At 40.9% G+C, this 15,189-nt stretch overlaps 1 protein-coding gene and 1 long non-coding RNA gene across 5 annotated transcripts; one reads left to right on the top strand and one right to left on the bottom strand.

Moving 5' to 3' along the window:
- Nucleotides 1-529: 529 nt before the first annotated feature.
- On the top strand, nt 530-13,710 carry LOC311439911 (putative lysosomal acid lipase/cholesteryl ester hydrolase). 4 transcript variants are annotated; one of them, XM_084526221.1, is made up of 10 exons: nt 530-1,070; nt 2,370-2,490; nt 5,724-5,922; nt 6,279-6,388; nt 6,938-7,074; nt 8,540-8,686; nt 9,799-9,870; nt 10,958-11,029; nt 11,764-11,957; nt 12,541-13,710. In XM_084526221.1, the coding sequence occupies exons 1-10, from the start codon at nt 855-857 to the stop codon at nt 12,581-12,583; spliced, it is 1,311 nt and encodes a 436-aa protein (XP_084382347.1). In that variant the 5' UTR covers nt 530-854; the 3' UTR covers nt 12,584-13,710. The 4 variants fall into 4 exon arrangements, with proteins under 4 accessions (XP_084382347.1, XP_084382345.1, XP_084382344.1 ...); XM_084526219.1 differs by having other exon boundaries at nt 705-959; XM_084526218.1 differs by lacking the exon at nt 12,541-13,710 and having other exon boundaries at nt 705-1,070; nt 11,764-12,387.
- On the bottom strand, nt 4,420-8,327 carry LOC311439913. Its single transcript, XR_014695070.1, has 3 exons — nt 7,579-8,327; nt 5,658-6,419; nt 4,420-5,556 (listed from the first exon to the last, which is right to left on the bottom strand). It is a non-coding gene; the product is annotated as an uncharacterized lncRNA (long non-coding RNA).
- Nucleotides 13,711-15,189: the final 1,479 nt, after the last annotated feature.

Below are 15,189 nucleotides of genomic sequence, written 5' to 3'. Positions count from 1 at the left end.
ATATTACTGTGTACCAAGTAATATGAATATTTATGTTTCAGGATTGAATTTGGCCCAAGGTTTTGCAAGTACGGCCACACATCGCCTGCCCACAGGCACTCTGCTCTGTGGAGCTATAGATTATCAAGTGCGGTGCCAACTGCCTCAGAGTGCAAGGACAGACCAGGTTCGCAGGGAGATGTGGTGACAGCACTGCTGGGACTGTGCACCTGCATGTAATTTAGGCCTGTTTGTATTAGATTTGATGTACTTAGTTTGTGGTCAACAATTGATTATTTGTGTGAGAACAGTGCTTGTTGACAACGCCTCGTAGTCCTTAGGAGTGACCCCCTTGCCCTTCATGGCGCTCAGCGCCCAAGCTCTGAGGGGGCAATCGGTGCAGCAGGCGGAGCTGTGAGGACTAACATCTCAGCCAGATGACGAGCAGGTGCAGGAGAGGAGAAAGCAAGAACAAGGGGCCAAAACACTGAAAAACGGAGCTCGGGGGGGTGGGCTGGGCGGCCGGCCGCTACCGCCGCCGATAGGCCGCGCCGCATCGCCTGAGCGCCGCCGCCGCCGCCCAGCGCCCTCCTCCCGCCGCGCTGCGGGGAGTCGGGGGGCCGCGGCCGGGCGGAGAGGGGCAGCGGCGGGGCCGCGGGGCGCGGCGGGGGCAGCGCCTTGCCCGCCGGGCTCGGCCGCGCTCCCTCAGCCCCTCGGGGCCGGACGACGCCCGTCAGGAGGGCGGCCGCCCCCGCCCCGTCACGCGGTGCCGTGCCGGCCGCGGGGCTCGGCGGAGGCGGAACATAAGCCGGCGGCTGGAGAGCCGTGCTTCGCTCCGCTGCGCTCCCCTCGGCTCCGAGCCGTGCCAGGCCAGGATGCGGGGCTTGGTGCTCGCCGCCCTCCTCCTGCACAGCGCCGGCGTTGCGGGCGCGTTCGCCGGCGGGCGGGGGAACGTGGACCCCGAGACCAACATGAACATCGTGAGTCCCCGGGGGCGCGGGGCGGCCGGCGGGGCCACAGCCGGGCCTGACAGGGTGTTCAGTGTCATCCGGATCGCGTTTGGGGGCTTTGACCTGGGCACTCAGTCTAAGGTTAATGGAATTCGAATGGAGTTTAGTTTTAAAATCGCTTTGGAATGTTAATGTCACTGTTAACTCCTGAAGATTTGGCTAAGAGACATAGTGTGGTTTGTGTAAGTGCCCCTCTCTTCCCTGCCCGGCAGCCTGCCAGTAGACTTCCAGTCGTGTCTTGCACTTCTGACATTCTCTCAAAGCATAATTGGAGTCAAAAACAAATAGCAAGTTCACTGGCCTAATGGAGTTGCAGATGGAAGAAGTGAAATTGACATAAAGCTTGAGACAGAAGAGATGGGGGATGCATCTGTTAATGAAACTACAGCGTTAAAAAAAGTGCGGTGGTTTTATTGTTTTCTTCTTTGGCTTGTCAGGAAGTTCAGTTAAAAGCTGTGCAATACACATAAGACTTTAGGAGAACAGTGAGTAAGAAATGGCACACGAAACTGCGGGTGGAGGCGGCAATATCAGCAGCTCATGCATGTGAGGACTGTGATCTTAGTGCTTTAAAGCAGCTCTGTTGGTGGGTTTGTTTCAGCACATTGCCTAAATGTAACACAGAGAACATGATAACACTAAATTAGCCATAAAGTTTGTGTATGAATCTGCAATGTCTTTGAGGAAGTCTTTCTCTTCAGAAGAGAGATGAACTCTGCATGGAATCATAGAACCACACAATACACCGAATTGGAAGGGACTCACAAGGATCACAGAGTCCAACTCATGGCATTCTCACAGGACCACCCAAAAATCAGGCCATGTGTTTGGGAGTGTTGTCCAAATGCTTCTTGAGTTCTGGCAGATTTGGTGCCGTGACCACTGCCGTGGGGAGCCTGTCCCAGTGCCCAAACAGGGTTATTCCCTCTTTCTCATCCCTCAGTGTTCCACTGTGATACCAAGTGTTGTGAGAACTTGGTTCTTATTGGAAGATACTAGTTTTCTTGAGAGCAAATTTTATTTTTTTGCCTACCATTTCTGTCTCAGTGTTTTGTCCTGTCACCATAATTGCCTTTTCAACTTCGCAATCTCCTTTATCACTGGAAGTGGTGCTCAGGGTAACTAACCTGACAGATATGGATGGGGACAGGTTAGGGAGTTTGCCTCGGTTAAAGTTTGTGCTCCGACTAGTTCCTGTGTGGGGTAAGTTGCAGAAGAGAACCTGTCTGCATTGAATAGATTAATGGTTATGGCACATTCCTACCACATCCTTTGATTTCACTTTGCCGTCTCTGGAAGGAACACAGAGTACTTTGAACATGTTAATGAGTGAAGGAGGCTGAGAGTCTGACTTCAAGGTGGTTTCTTTTCTTTCTTCAGAGTCAAATTATCGTCTTCAGGGGATATCCTAGTGAGGAGTATGAAGTGACGACAGAAGATGGCTATATCCTTTCCATTAACAGAATTCCTTATGGAAGAAAAGGTCATGGGTTGAGCAAAGGTAGGGTTGATTTCTGCTTGGAAAAATGGAAAGTCATGAAAAAGCTTTCCTTCATTTACAGAATTTCTGTTCCTGTAATGGTCCAGAAAAATTAAAGACTATAACTTGTGTGGTTAGATGACTGCTGAATGTTACGACCAGAATAATTCGGGCACATGTAGAGTGACTTGAGTACAAGAAGGGAGAAGAAGTTAGAAAGCTATATTTTCCTGGTGCTCACATTTTGTGTCAGTAATACGCACCCCTTAGTGTTTGATTTTATTTGCGGGGCTCAGAGGCCTGAAATTTCTAGTAAGTGGAGAATAAGGGTTAAGATTTTATTTTTTTTAAGTAACAAAGTATGTTGAAAAGAGATTGTACCATTGTTGCACTGTTTCAAAACATATTAAAAAATACCTTTTCATTAAAAAATATTTTTGTTTAAAATGCCTGAGAGTTTTCAGAAATAAGGGCAGTTAGTATGCCTCTTTTTATGATATATAAGTGAACTGTAAGAGTTCTCACTGGAGTGTTCACAAAACTTAATTACTGCCTGATTTCTGGAAAAAACTATTTCGTTAATTATAACCTTTGAAGTTGCCTTTGCAGAAAGTTACAAGCTAGAGCAATTCTGTCTACTGTTGTGGTGTCATTTTGTACACAGTACACGGCTGGTTAAATAGATAAAATACTATTATAAGAGAAAATCCCCTGAGAGCATCTTGAAGACAATACTTTTAAAAATATATTGCAAACAGGTGGTAGAGGGGAAGTGTAAAGGGAATGTAAGCTGAGACTTACAGGCATGATACAGGTGAAGGTTATTGCAAAGACAGAAGGATGGAATGCTTTAAAAATGAGAGAAATGTATTTGGAAGAAGAGAGATGGATGACCTTTGACTTGCTGTCGTCTTGCATTGCATACAGAAATAACAGTACATCTGAACAGCAGTCATGGAATTTGGTATCATGTCACCACCCATTGTAAAAGATCTTACCAACAATTGCATGCACGCAACACCAGCCAGTTTGTATAGGAGTTGTACATGTCCTAAAGACTAACTGAGAACTTTTGAGAGGTAAAAACATGGCGCTCGCAAGGAAAGGAGTGACTGCCCTAGGGTGCGAACAAGACCCGTGGAAAAATCCTCTCCTCTGCCAAAGGCTGAGCAGCAGTCTTCCTGACCTTAACCGTTGGTTTTGCACGAACTAGGATGTTTGCACTACACGTTGCCACTCACAAGGTTGGTGCGTAAAGATCGGTGCATGGATGAGGCCAGTCAAATCTGGCAGGTGTCTCTGTTGTTAAAAATTTTAGAGAAGCTACAGGAAAAAGACTGCCTTTGAGCATGCTGATTTTGTCAAATCCTTCATCTATGACATAAGCAAACAGAAGTTTCCTGACTCGTGGGAATTCTCCACATTCCCCTTGCCACACCCTCGACCCCAAGTTCATGTTTTGCAAAGTGCTTTAATTTTAAAAACAAGGATTACTGAGCACATTTGGGGAAGTATGATCTCCTAGAAGAATGAAGATTTCAAAGTTCATGTTGATCTTCAGTTTTTATAGACTTGGTATCTTTTCCCAGAAAGATACCAATGTTGTGTTACTGCTGACTTAGCGTATGTATGCCGTAATTCTTTTGCAATACCTGCTTAATGTGAATAGGATCCCTTGTAGTTACGTATCACATGATGTTTTGGAACAAGACCTACAGTTCCTCAGCTCAAAAAAAAATGGAAAAATGACTGTAGATCCTAAAAGCAAAAAATCTGACTTTTCCATTTTTAGTAGGAATTAGTTTTAACTGTCTTAATGAAAGATGTTGTTGATGAAACACTAAAAGAGAACATGATGGTAAGAATGAAAGGGATTAAATTTGGAAATATATTTTCCATTTACTTCTGGGGTTGTGTGTGACGAGAACAAAATAATACATACACGAAATGGTAGTTTAAGTCCTTACCCTCTTTATTCATTCTATCTTATTTTTTGGATTAGAGGTGATACAAAATTGTTATTGTCCAAGTCATTTTGTCTTGTGATGGTACAAGTCATGTGCTTGGTGAAGTGAAAGAGGAATTGGCAGAAATTCAGCAATTGGTGGCAAGTAGGAGAACAGTTAAAACATTAAAGGATTTAAACAGTTTCTCCTTCCTGTGTTATGAAACATGCAAGTAGTGGTCTGAGAAGAGCCTCTTCTTCAAAAAATAAGAAGTTGGTTGGCCTGAGTTCAGTAAAAAGGAAGAAAGTATAAAGCAAAAGTGACCATTACAGAAAACAAATTTAATGTTAGGCTTGAAAATCACGCACTCTGTTCCTAAAGCGATGTACTATTACCACAATGCAGTAAACAGTGGTGTGGAACTATACTGTCTCTTGTGCTAGTCTGACACTGCCAGAAACTTGCTGTGATTCCATGGACAGTGCACCACAACTTAATTTTTTTTTTTTTTTTTTTTTTAACAAAATGGGAAAAGCAGGCACCAAAAAGCTTCATTGTCACAGCTATAAAGGCTGCCAGCAGGGAGGAACATTGTTAATTTGGATTTATGGAACTCACAACAAACTCTTATGGCCATAACAGAATGTAGGGTCTAGTTGTGACTTGGATGTTTTTGCTGAAAGATCTAAGTCCACTTTACTAAACTGACTCACTGTTTTCTCCGTTGAAATTGTAGTAGAATGATCCATCACTGCAGGAGGTAAATTCCTGAGTCATTTCTGTCATTGAGCTGAAATTACCACGTATCAGATTTTAGTTATTAATGTGGGAGAAATGTCACCTTTGATACTGTGTGATCTTGAGCTAGGTCTTTAGAATTTCTGACCTTCATTTTCCTCCTGAAGGATAATATGTCATTTTATTTTCCTTCAGCAGGAACCTTCCATTTTTTAATCTGTATTCCAGGTAAAGGTTTCACTTCTCTTTTGCAGTAGGAGAGTCAGGAGAGAACCTTCCTAAATTTCATGTGGGTCTTCACTGCGGTTCTTTTAACTGCTTAAGTTAAGGGCAAAAAGGCCTTTGGAACCTGGGTGTCCTTGTTGTCTATCCACACTGCTCTTCAGGTTCTGCCAGAGCTTTGCTAACAGAATGGTGTTGGATAGAGATAATGTTGGTACTGCTAACCTTAGTAGATTAAATCAAGTAGATTAGATGTGTCTGCTTCAGATTTGAATAACTCACCTGAATTTCTCTGAGGCGTTCAATTCCAGATGAACAGGAAGCTATAATAAATGCATTGTTTTTCAGGTCCAAGGCCTGCTGTGTTTCTGCAGCATGGTTTACTTGCTGATGGCAGCAACTGGATCACAAACTTGGATTACAATAGCCTTGGCTTTATGCTGGCAGACGCTGGCTATGATGTATGGCTGGGAAACAGCAGAGGGAACACCTGGTCCAGGAAGCATATACACTTCACAGTGAAGCAGGACGAATTCTGGGTTTTCAGGTATCCTCATTTTTGTAGAGAAACTTCACGTGCTGTTTGTGAGCAGGCTTCTCTTCCTGTCTTTGCCCATCATTTGAGCTCAGTCACGATGTGAATGTATGTGATATGGTTACGTGTGCTGTCTCATATGTAGGGGTAGCAAAAGGGAGTTCTGTATCAGTATGGTGTCCTGGGACAGCTTTCATAGATGGTCAGTAGAACAGTAATTGCTTTCAGCAGTCCTTGGTGTGTTGACTTAATTACCAGGTGTACTGCTTCATCCAAAGGCAGCTGTGCTTTATGTCCAGACAACTGATCTTCAGTGCAGTAAAGTTCCATGCAGCCATAACACACTGATATTTTTCTTTGCTTTGTAGCTTTGATGAAATGGCTAAATATGACATTCCAGCCTCAGTGGACTTCATTTTGAAGAAAACTGGCCAGGAACAAGTATTTTATGTTGGCCATTCACAGGGCACCACCATGGGTATGTGAAGAGATGCATTCATTAGAACATGCTGTAGTTGAAATGGTATCAAGTTCTACATGTGTGGGTTAATGAGGAAAAGAATAGAACTTCAGAAATACTCATCAACATTAAAAATAAAAGAATTAATTAATTCTGTGCTTGCATAAAGTGGGAAGCTGTTGAAATGAAAAATTGAAGTCACAGGTAGCTGTCAGTATAGTTTCTGTTAAATACTTTGAGCTACACAATGATCTAGAATCATTATGTATGTGTAGAATAGAAGTTGTCATTTACTGTATGTAAGGTCTGCATCAGGTGCTTTTAGACCTGCATGCGGGAAGTGTTGGGTTAGTTAGCATGGACTTGTTTTTCAAAAGAGAAGAAATCCTCCTAATATGTCTAGTTTAATTTGTGTTCTGTAGTAACTAGATTAATTTGAAATACCTAAACAGTCAATATATTAATCTAAAAATCGTTTTGTACACTACATCTTAAATTTTGTAGAATCACCAAATAGAATTCTTATCTATCTTGTGTTATTGCTAATTATTCTCGTATTATTTACAGCTTTCATTGCTTTTTCAACTTTGCCACAGCTGGCTAAGAAAATCAAAATGTTCTTTGCCTTGGCACCAGTAGCTACAGTCAAGTTTGCTACTAGCCCTCTGACAAAACTGGGAGTGTTTCCTGAGCTGCTTCTCAAGGTTTGTGTTTGAATGTATAAATTTTAAGGTGAATGAAGGGCGTCCCTCTCTGGTTGAAAACAGCATAGCAAATAATGGTAATAGTTGTGGATTAAAGATTAGCATATCCCACAAGAATGCTGGGCCAGTTTTTCCAGCATAATGCTATAATGCTATGGAAGTCAGCAGTGGTTTCTCTGGTTTTACTACTGTCTAATGAGACAATTTGCATCAGTGCGAAGTAGTACTTAACAAGCACAACTTAATAGGTGGAATAAAGTTATGTTTTTCCAGTTACAAATTTCTAGAATTCAGGCTACAGAAAGCACACAATTACTTAAATAGGTTGGTCTGTTTTAGAAGAGTCATATGTTAGCTTTATATAGAATTCTTTTTGAATTGTCATGAACTTTAACAGATTTATTTCTCAATTAACCATTTAATATTGGAAGAGGATCCACCAGAGCGTGATTAAGTGCAGCAGCTTTATTTAGACGCTATGAATCATTCTCTGAATGAGTTTACCTTTCACCATTATTAACAGCAACTGGGACGTGGGCAGATTGGCAGGCTGCAGTTAAGTGCCTGGAGTCAGGCATTGTGAACGTTCTGCTGTGTGTGTTACTTTTAACACTAGCATTTCTTTACACCACCACAGAGCTTTCCACACAGACCTGTTTGTCCTGTGAGATAAACCTTTCCCTGATGTGCCTTGTACAGATGTAATGCATGTCCTTGTGCGTTATTTGTTCCCCTCTCCAAAGGGAGTTAAGAGAAAAGTGGTGCTAACAGTTGTGATCTCCTGTTGCTTGTGTACTGAGCTTTGTCTGATGAGGATGGTAGCTGATCAGTGCCTTGTGCAGATGGTCATGTTGTGCTGGAGAACTTGATTCTCATGATGACTTGCAAAAAAAACTGCAGTGTACAAGTGCATGACAGCTTGGGGGTCAGTCATATCCTTGAAGAGCTGTCACTTTCTACGGAAGTGCTCAGTCGGCTGTTTTCAAATCCTTGGCTGTTTTTAAAAATACCCACCAAAAGGAAGTGGCCGCCACAGCTCATGCATCTGGTTTTTCTTTCATGGTTTGAAGAGAGGAAGTTGCAATACAGAGCCATTTAACAGCAGATGCAGCTTAGAATATTTTAGCCTTAAACAATTCTGATGACAAGAAGCTCTACAGTACTCTTATAAAATACTGAATTTAAAACAGGTTAGGTTTGAAATTCTTGAGTGATTGCCCCAGTTCCCACATACGTTTTGTGGGTGGTGATTGACTGCGTCATTTGTAGCAGAAGTACTAACCCTGACCTTCCCATTGGACTGTAAACAAAGGTTGATAAGGAAATACGTCATATGAAAATGACTTAACTTACCTATCACCAGTGCAAATGGAAGTAACTGCCTTAAGAATGCTTTAGTATGAAAAGTAAAACCAGGTGATTCTATACAATGACATGTTTGTCTTATGTGTTTGTTGTTTTTCAGGACATGTTTGGAAAGAAACAATTCCTTCCTCAGAATTTTTGGTTGAAGTGGCTTGCTACCCATGTTTGCACCCACAGAATACTTGATGACCTTTGTGGCAACATATTCTTTCTTCTGTGTGGCTTTAATGAGAGAAACTTGAATATGGTGTGTTTTGGTCACTTTGATAGTTAACTTACTGTGGATGCAGTATTGATTGTATGATTGTACTGATGTCTTTATGTGTAATTAGAAAAAAAAAAAAGCCTTCTTCACTGTACCGAGTTAGGTTGAATATCTTTCTTTGATGTAGATGTAGTTGCCCAGTTGGAATGGATAAAATTAGCCTTTGAAAAAGGTACTAGAAAACAAAAATTAATTTAGATCTGTTGGAGCAGTGTTTTCTGCTACTGTCTGCAGAACTGTTGAAGTTTTTTGGTCTCTTGGTGGGCATATAAAATTACTTTCTCTGGGAGCAGTTTCTGTCCCTGCTGATACCTTTATCTGTGGTCCTAGTTTGAGAGGACTCGTCCATAGGATTTGTTCTGTTGTCTAAAAGCTAGTTAACAGCAATTGGCATGAGACTGCTTTTTTTTTTTATGATGATGCTTAGTGTTTCTACATCCCTGAAATCATTAGAAGCTGGTATCAGCTTACCCACAGGTGGAAGAAGGCTGAGGATTTTTTTAATTGTAGCAAGATAGAATTAGCATTTTTTTTCACTATTCACTGTGTGCAGGGGAAAAAAAGTATATATTTTACATCAACGTGATAGTACTTCTTTAAAATATATCTTTTCTTGCCCAGCACATAGTTTCCATGGTTTTGTGTATTTTTTTTTCTGTCAGGATTTAAGTTTCCCCTAGGTATCATGTACTTCTAAAGTGAGGGTGTATGAAGTTTTGAATCACTGTGAACTGACAACTTCTAGTTTAGATGTAGAGTAGGGTCTAGGTTTCTGTGGAGGTCCATCTAACTATTATTTACCATGTTTCCAATTCTTAAAATATTAGCACTTTAAAAAAAATGGTCCTTAAGTATTTTTATATATTTATAATGTCATTGTTAGGTTTAAAATTCATCTTTAAATTTCTGCATTTAATTGTAAACAGTCCCCAAAACATTAGAACCTTTTACCTCATCTGTATTGTGGCACCAGTTAACTTCTTGTTCAGAACAGTTTTAAGAGGAATGGAAAATTTTCTTAGTTGTTCAAGAAGCAAAATTGGGTAGAACTGTTGCACTGTGAGGAGTAGACAATGTTAATTATCTTGTTGCAGAGCCGTGTGGATGTGTATTCAACACATTGCCCTGCAGGAACATCTGTACAGAACATGATCCACTGGACCCAGGTAAGCTTCAGGATCTCAGATGTCCATGACTCTATCTTGTAAATATCAGAGATGTCAGTATTCTACAAACATGGAATAAAATGTCAAGATACGTATCTAGTGTAGCCCAAATGAAATTCTGGAACTGCTAATTGTCAGAATGGCAGCTGTTCACTGCAGCTGCTTTGATGATACTGACCTTATGGTGGCTCACCTCTTTCCTACTGCTGTGAATAAATGTTAACATTAAGTACTTCAGGAAAAAAAAAATTAAAAAAGGAATAATTTAACTCAGATGCTGTAACAAGTATTTGTTCCTCTTTCAGCAGACCTCATTTTCATTGTAAGTTGTATTTTTAGCCAGAGATAAGTAGCAGGCTTTCTATTTTCTGTTTGGCTTCATTTTGTATTTTATTAGTATATTGTGAACTTAACCTCAACGCACAATTTTATGCCTGTGATGATACTATGTCCGAGGCTTGCTCAGAAGGCACATCTATATGCTGGCAAATAAGGGGAGACATTTGCCATGAAAAGCAGTCATCAACGCTCCTTGTGATCTTATAGTGGAACTTGTTCATCCATTTGGAAACAATCTGTTGTGCCGTACACAGCTGTTTAAGTGTTGGCTGAGAGGAAATCTGTGTGGATCTATTTTTTCCCATTTTTCCAAAACCCTACTATATAGACTGCTGTTTCAGGGGAAAAAAAGTATGTGGTGAATTATACAGAGTGGTATTTATAAGAAAACTCCATTGCTGTGTTCTTATATATTTAGACAGCTAAGTAAATATTGCAGAAGTAAACATGAAGCTGACGCATTCTGGATTTGAATTCTGGAAATTGTTTTCCTTAGTGTTTCCTACTGCTGTTTCGAAAGAGTGTGGAATCTTAAGGGATGTGACATGGTCTGATGGTACTGAATGTTAATGTTTCCCGATCCTGTGATGCTGGTAAAGCAGTGATACTTCTTATGCTAATACTTGGCATTTCAGTGGTTCTTGTGTCAATTGCCTTTGCCAGTTCTCCAGCTGACATAGGCTTTTTTGTTCCTTTGACAAAAGTGTTCTTTTTTTTTCTTTGTGTGTGAATATTTGTTGATTTCTAGGCTGTGAAAACCGGGGAACTCAAAGCTTATGACTGGGGAAGCAAGGCTGCAAATATGGCTCACTACAACCAGGTAAACATCTTTTATGGATCTGTTAAAATTTTTGAGTGACACACAAGAAAAAAGTCTTCAGGCACTTCTCTTGAGTGTATTTTTACTATGTGCATAAAGGATCATGAAGCTCTGAGGTAGTCCTAAATATGGAGTCCGTGCTCAGATACGAAGTTGTGGTGGCACAGTGTTTCTTGAGGGTGATCCTTTTGCTAAGATTTAGTTCAGATCCTGCCTGCCTGGGTCATGAGGTCCCTATGCACTTCTCACAAGAAGGAACATACTGTCAATTCATGTGTACTGCTTATCTTCATCTTGCTTAATCTCCACCTGTGTTTGTTTTTAGTACTGCACTCAGCAATTTAGAAATATTTTGCCCCTTGTCACTTTAGTGATGGGGAAATATTGCTGTATCATCCTTTCAGAGGAGGGATCGTTCTTAGCGTTTGATTAGGGGTTAGAAATACCTAAATGCAGTGCATTCTCTGAGACCTCCCACTACACAGTAGTCCTTCCTGCTATCTTGTAAACTCACTATCTTTACTGCTGTGTGTGCTACGGTATTGCAGAACTCTTTGGAATTACATTTTTTCTTGAAAGTCAGGACTCTGTCTACATCTCTGGTTGTCAAAGAGCAAAAGAGAAAATGGGAATCTAACACATTCTTTCTGCATTTGCTAGTATATTGCACTGCAGTTGAGTGCCATGCTGGAGACTTGTTCTAATGCTTTTGTTTTCACTTTTTCACTCCTCAGTCTACTCCCCCTTTCTACAAAGTAAAGGAGATGACTGTACCAACTGCTGTGTGGACTGGTGGACAGGACTGGCTGGCAGACCCAAAGGATGTTGCCATGCTGCTCACTCAGATCACAAACTTGGTTTACCACAAAAACATTCCAGAATGGGAACACTTGGATTTCATCTGGGGCCTTGATGCACCTTACCGCATGTATAATGAAATAATTAACATGATGAGGAAATACGTCTAAACCCGCATGGTATTTCAGAGTATTAGTTCATCAGAAATTATTTTTTTCTGAAGCATATGCTTTTCTGGCAGTAATGCTACATTGCTTATTTATGATGCATTTTTGAAATGCCAGCATTGACTACTGAATTGGATTCGTACGTGACTTGTTTTTCTCAGTATTATTTCTCTCTCCTGCACAAATCCTCAGTATAGCCTGCTGATTTTGCACACAGCGGCTTGGTACCCCAGAAAAAACAGCAGTGTGACTCTGCACAAAAGCAGTATTTCATGTGCATATAGATTTAGTGACATGTCTGAAAGACAAGTTAGTCCACTGAGCACCTCAGGTGCTTGACAATAAAACTGGTTTGCTCTGCATAAAGCACTGCCATTTCTTAGTACATTGCCATTTCTGAGTCCTTTTCAGAAGTATGCCTTGTACTGACCCTATTTGGTGCTGGTACTTTAAAAAGCACTTAGTGACTTCCTGCTGCATTATTTTAGCCATCACTCACAGGCTAGCTATATCAGATTACTTTTTTTTTTTTCCAACATTGCGCAGAAGAACTGTCTTGAAGCCAGAGAAGATCATCACTGTCAGTTGAAATCTCCTGTTTTGGAACTGATTCATTACTGCGTTTTTCTTGATTTCGGCAGTATCCCTGAAGCCTTTCATGTTCCACATGACAACTGTGGATAAGGATCATTATTTGCCCTTGAAGATTTCTGGAACAAGAGAAGCAGTTAAAAAAAATACCACTTATTGTTAGCTTTGTCAATAGGTTACAACTTTCAAGGAGAATAATGTAACATACTTGTGTTTTGTTTGCACTGACCGCTAGAAAACAAGCTCCCCCAGTATACTACTGACCAGGGAAGGGCCAATGCATTAGTTTTATAGCTTGCGTGATTTAATTTGCATGAACTCTTCCCGTTAATCTTCTGCTGCTTTGCAGATCTGTTAACTTTTTAGCTGCTTATATGGTGCTTGCCACCATTGTGTTCACCGTACAATAACCTGGAGAAGCCTGGCAGTATTTATGGTGATTTCCATTTGTCTCAGCTTCTACTTTAGAATGGGGCTAAGCTCCCATTTAATGGGGGAAGAGGATTCACATCTGCTTTAGGGGCCTGACTTTGGAGCTATAACTTTCTCTGGTATAGGTGCCTTGCTCACTCCATTGACTGCACAGGGGACTTTGGCTCCTCTGAAGTGCATGTAAGTTCAATGCCTAATGTAGGTGTATGAACAATCTCCAGAGTCAATTGCCTCAGTCCAGATGAAAATTTCTGTGCCAGAGTTGGAGTTCAATCCAGATATGTCAGTAATACTAATGGGAACAAAAGACTTTTCTATATGTAATAGAAAATAGCACAGTTTAAACTGTGGCAGCCTTTTTTTGTAAGAAAAAAAAAAGCATAAGCCATAAATTAGGAGTTGAAAAAGGAAAAAAAAAAAAAAAAAAAAAAAAAACCTAATTCAGACTCAGGGAGTCCTCAGGCTGTAAGGAAAAAGTGGTTCATGGTATTGCAGATGTGATGCCTAGCAGGACCTTTAAGTTTGCTTTATAGCAGTCATATTTGCTCCACATTGCTATACTGGAAGGAAGACTGTAAGAATCCAAAGTGGTTAACTTTGCAGTTGTGATGGTATGTGATACAGCAAGAGCCATGTGCATTGTGTTTATTAAGCTTGAGGTATTTCAATAAATGAGAGACCTGTTTGGAGTGACGTGCTCTGTTTCACTTCTTGTTTCCTGAATACATGTGAGTCTTTGGGACAGAGTCCAAAGAGCCAAGTCTATTTTTCACAACTATTCATCCGTAGAACAAGTACAATAAAAAATGAAATAGGATTTTACTTGGTGATTTTACTACTTTCCTGAAAGAAGCTTTGCCTAAGCCTAAAAGGCCATTTGTATTGTTTCAAAAGATTTTTCTGAGACTTCTAGGTAAGGTATGAACTACAAGTAACTGCTCACAAGACTGAGGTATTTTCTAAGCCTCCAGGTGAAGGGTTCTGGTCAAACTACTGACATGGTGGAAAGCTGCTTGGATCACATTCTTAAGCCTTGAGTAGTTACTGTCTAGTAATCTCATAAATAGCATGTAACTGCATTGTATGGTAGGGAACTAATCTTTTCCTTTGTGCATTTGGTGTGAAGCCCCAGCTTTTGACCTTTTTCATCTTCAGTAATAAACACTCAGGCCATACCTTTCTGTCCATTCTGGATACAGTAGATGCGCAATTAAGATAGCAGGGTGTATTAAATCCTGTTGCCAGCTTTGTCAGCTGCTGAATCCCCAGTGCCTGGAAATACTACCAGAATAGCAGAAGCTTTATGCAAAAGCCATTGTGGAGCTTCTCTGCTTTGCTGGAGCAGGCATGGACATGGGAATTAAGAGCTGCTGTGCTGTTCCTGGCCTGCTATGTACAAGCACTTAAGATGCAAAGTTGGAGAGGCATCAGTGGAAAGAAATGTGCAAAATAACACATTCTGAATGTGGAGTAGAACAGTGAGATGCTTGATCTAATAAGGAGCAGTGCTGTGATCAAGCTATGCTAGAAAGCTGGAGACAGTAGTCCCCATGCGTCTGGTGAATTGTCAGACTCACAGACCTGTCTGCATTTGAAGCGAATGCACAGTCCAGGGTGTTCACTCATGGATCTACAGCACAGACAGGGCACCTGTTTTTGCCTATGAGTTGTGAGTAGAACCTAAACAGGACTTTGAATATACAATCAGACTTCATCTCACCCAGTAAGGCCTGATGATAGTAGGGTGTACGTACAGTAGTGGTGCTTACTGTGTTCTAGCTCAATGGTGATGGTAATGGCCTTCTAACAGTACATAGTGATTTGGTATCAGGTGGTAACACTGGCAGAAGCTCACACATGAGCTCCATCAACATGGAAGTGAGGCAGCATAGCACGTGGTGGTAAAACAGCCCTACTCCAATGGGACCCCATAAGCAAAACAGTTTAATCAGCTTGGGAACACACTAGTTTTGTATAAATTACTCTTTATGGTAAAGGTGCCATACAAATATGGGAAACACAAATACTTTATTAGCAGAAAGTTGCGAATGGTTCTCATAAGATATGAAAGGAATCTTGATGGAGGAATAGATTTTGTGATCGCTAATAAAGCATGGCTGTCAGAAGATTGTACTGTAATTAAAGCATATATTTTGATGTCCTGTAAAATAC

The sequence above is a fragment of the Aythya ferina genome (assembly GCF_964211825.1).
Source record: "Aythya ferina genome assembly, chromosome: 7".
Taxonomy (NCBI): Eukaryota; Metazoa; Chordata; class Aves; order Anseriformes; family Anatidae; genus Aythya; species Aythya ferina.
This window is presented reverse-complemented; position numbering and strand designations above follow the sequence as displayed.

Bases quoted from the DNA above. Each gene is read 5' to 3' on its own strand.
- LOC311439911 (XM_084526221.1), top strand. From the start codon at position 855: ATGCGGGGCTTGGTGCTCGCCGCCCTCCTCCTGCACAGCGCCGGCGTT. The intron at 2,491-5,723 runs GTAGGGTTGATT...ATTGTTTTTCAG, and splicing joins AGGTCATGGGTTGAGCAAAG to GTCCAAGGCCTGCTGTGTTT. The intron at 11,030-11,763 runs GTAAACATCTTT...TTCACTCCTCAG, and splicing joins ATATGGCTCACTACAACCAG to TCTACTCCCCCTTTCTACAA.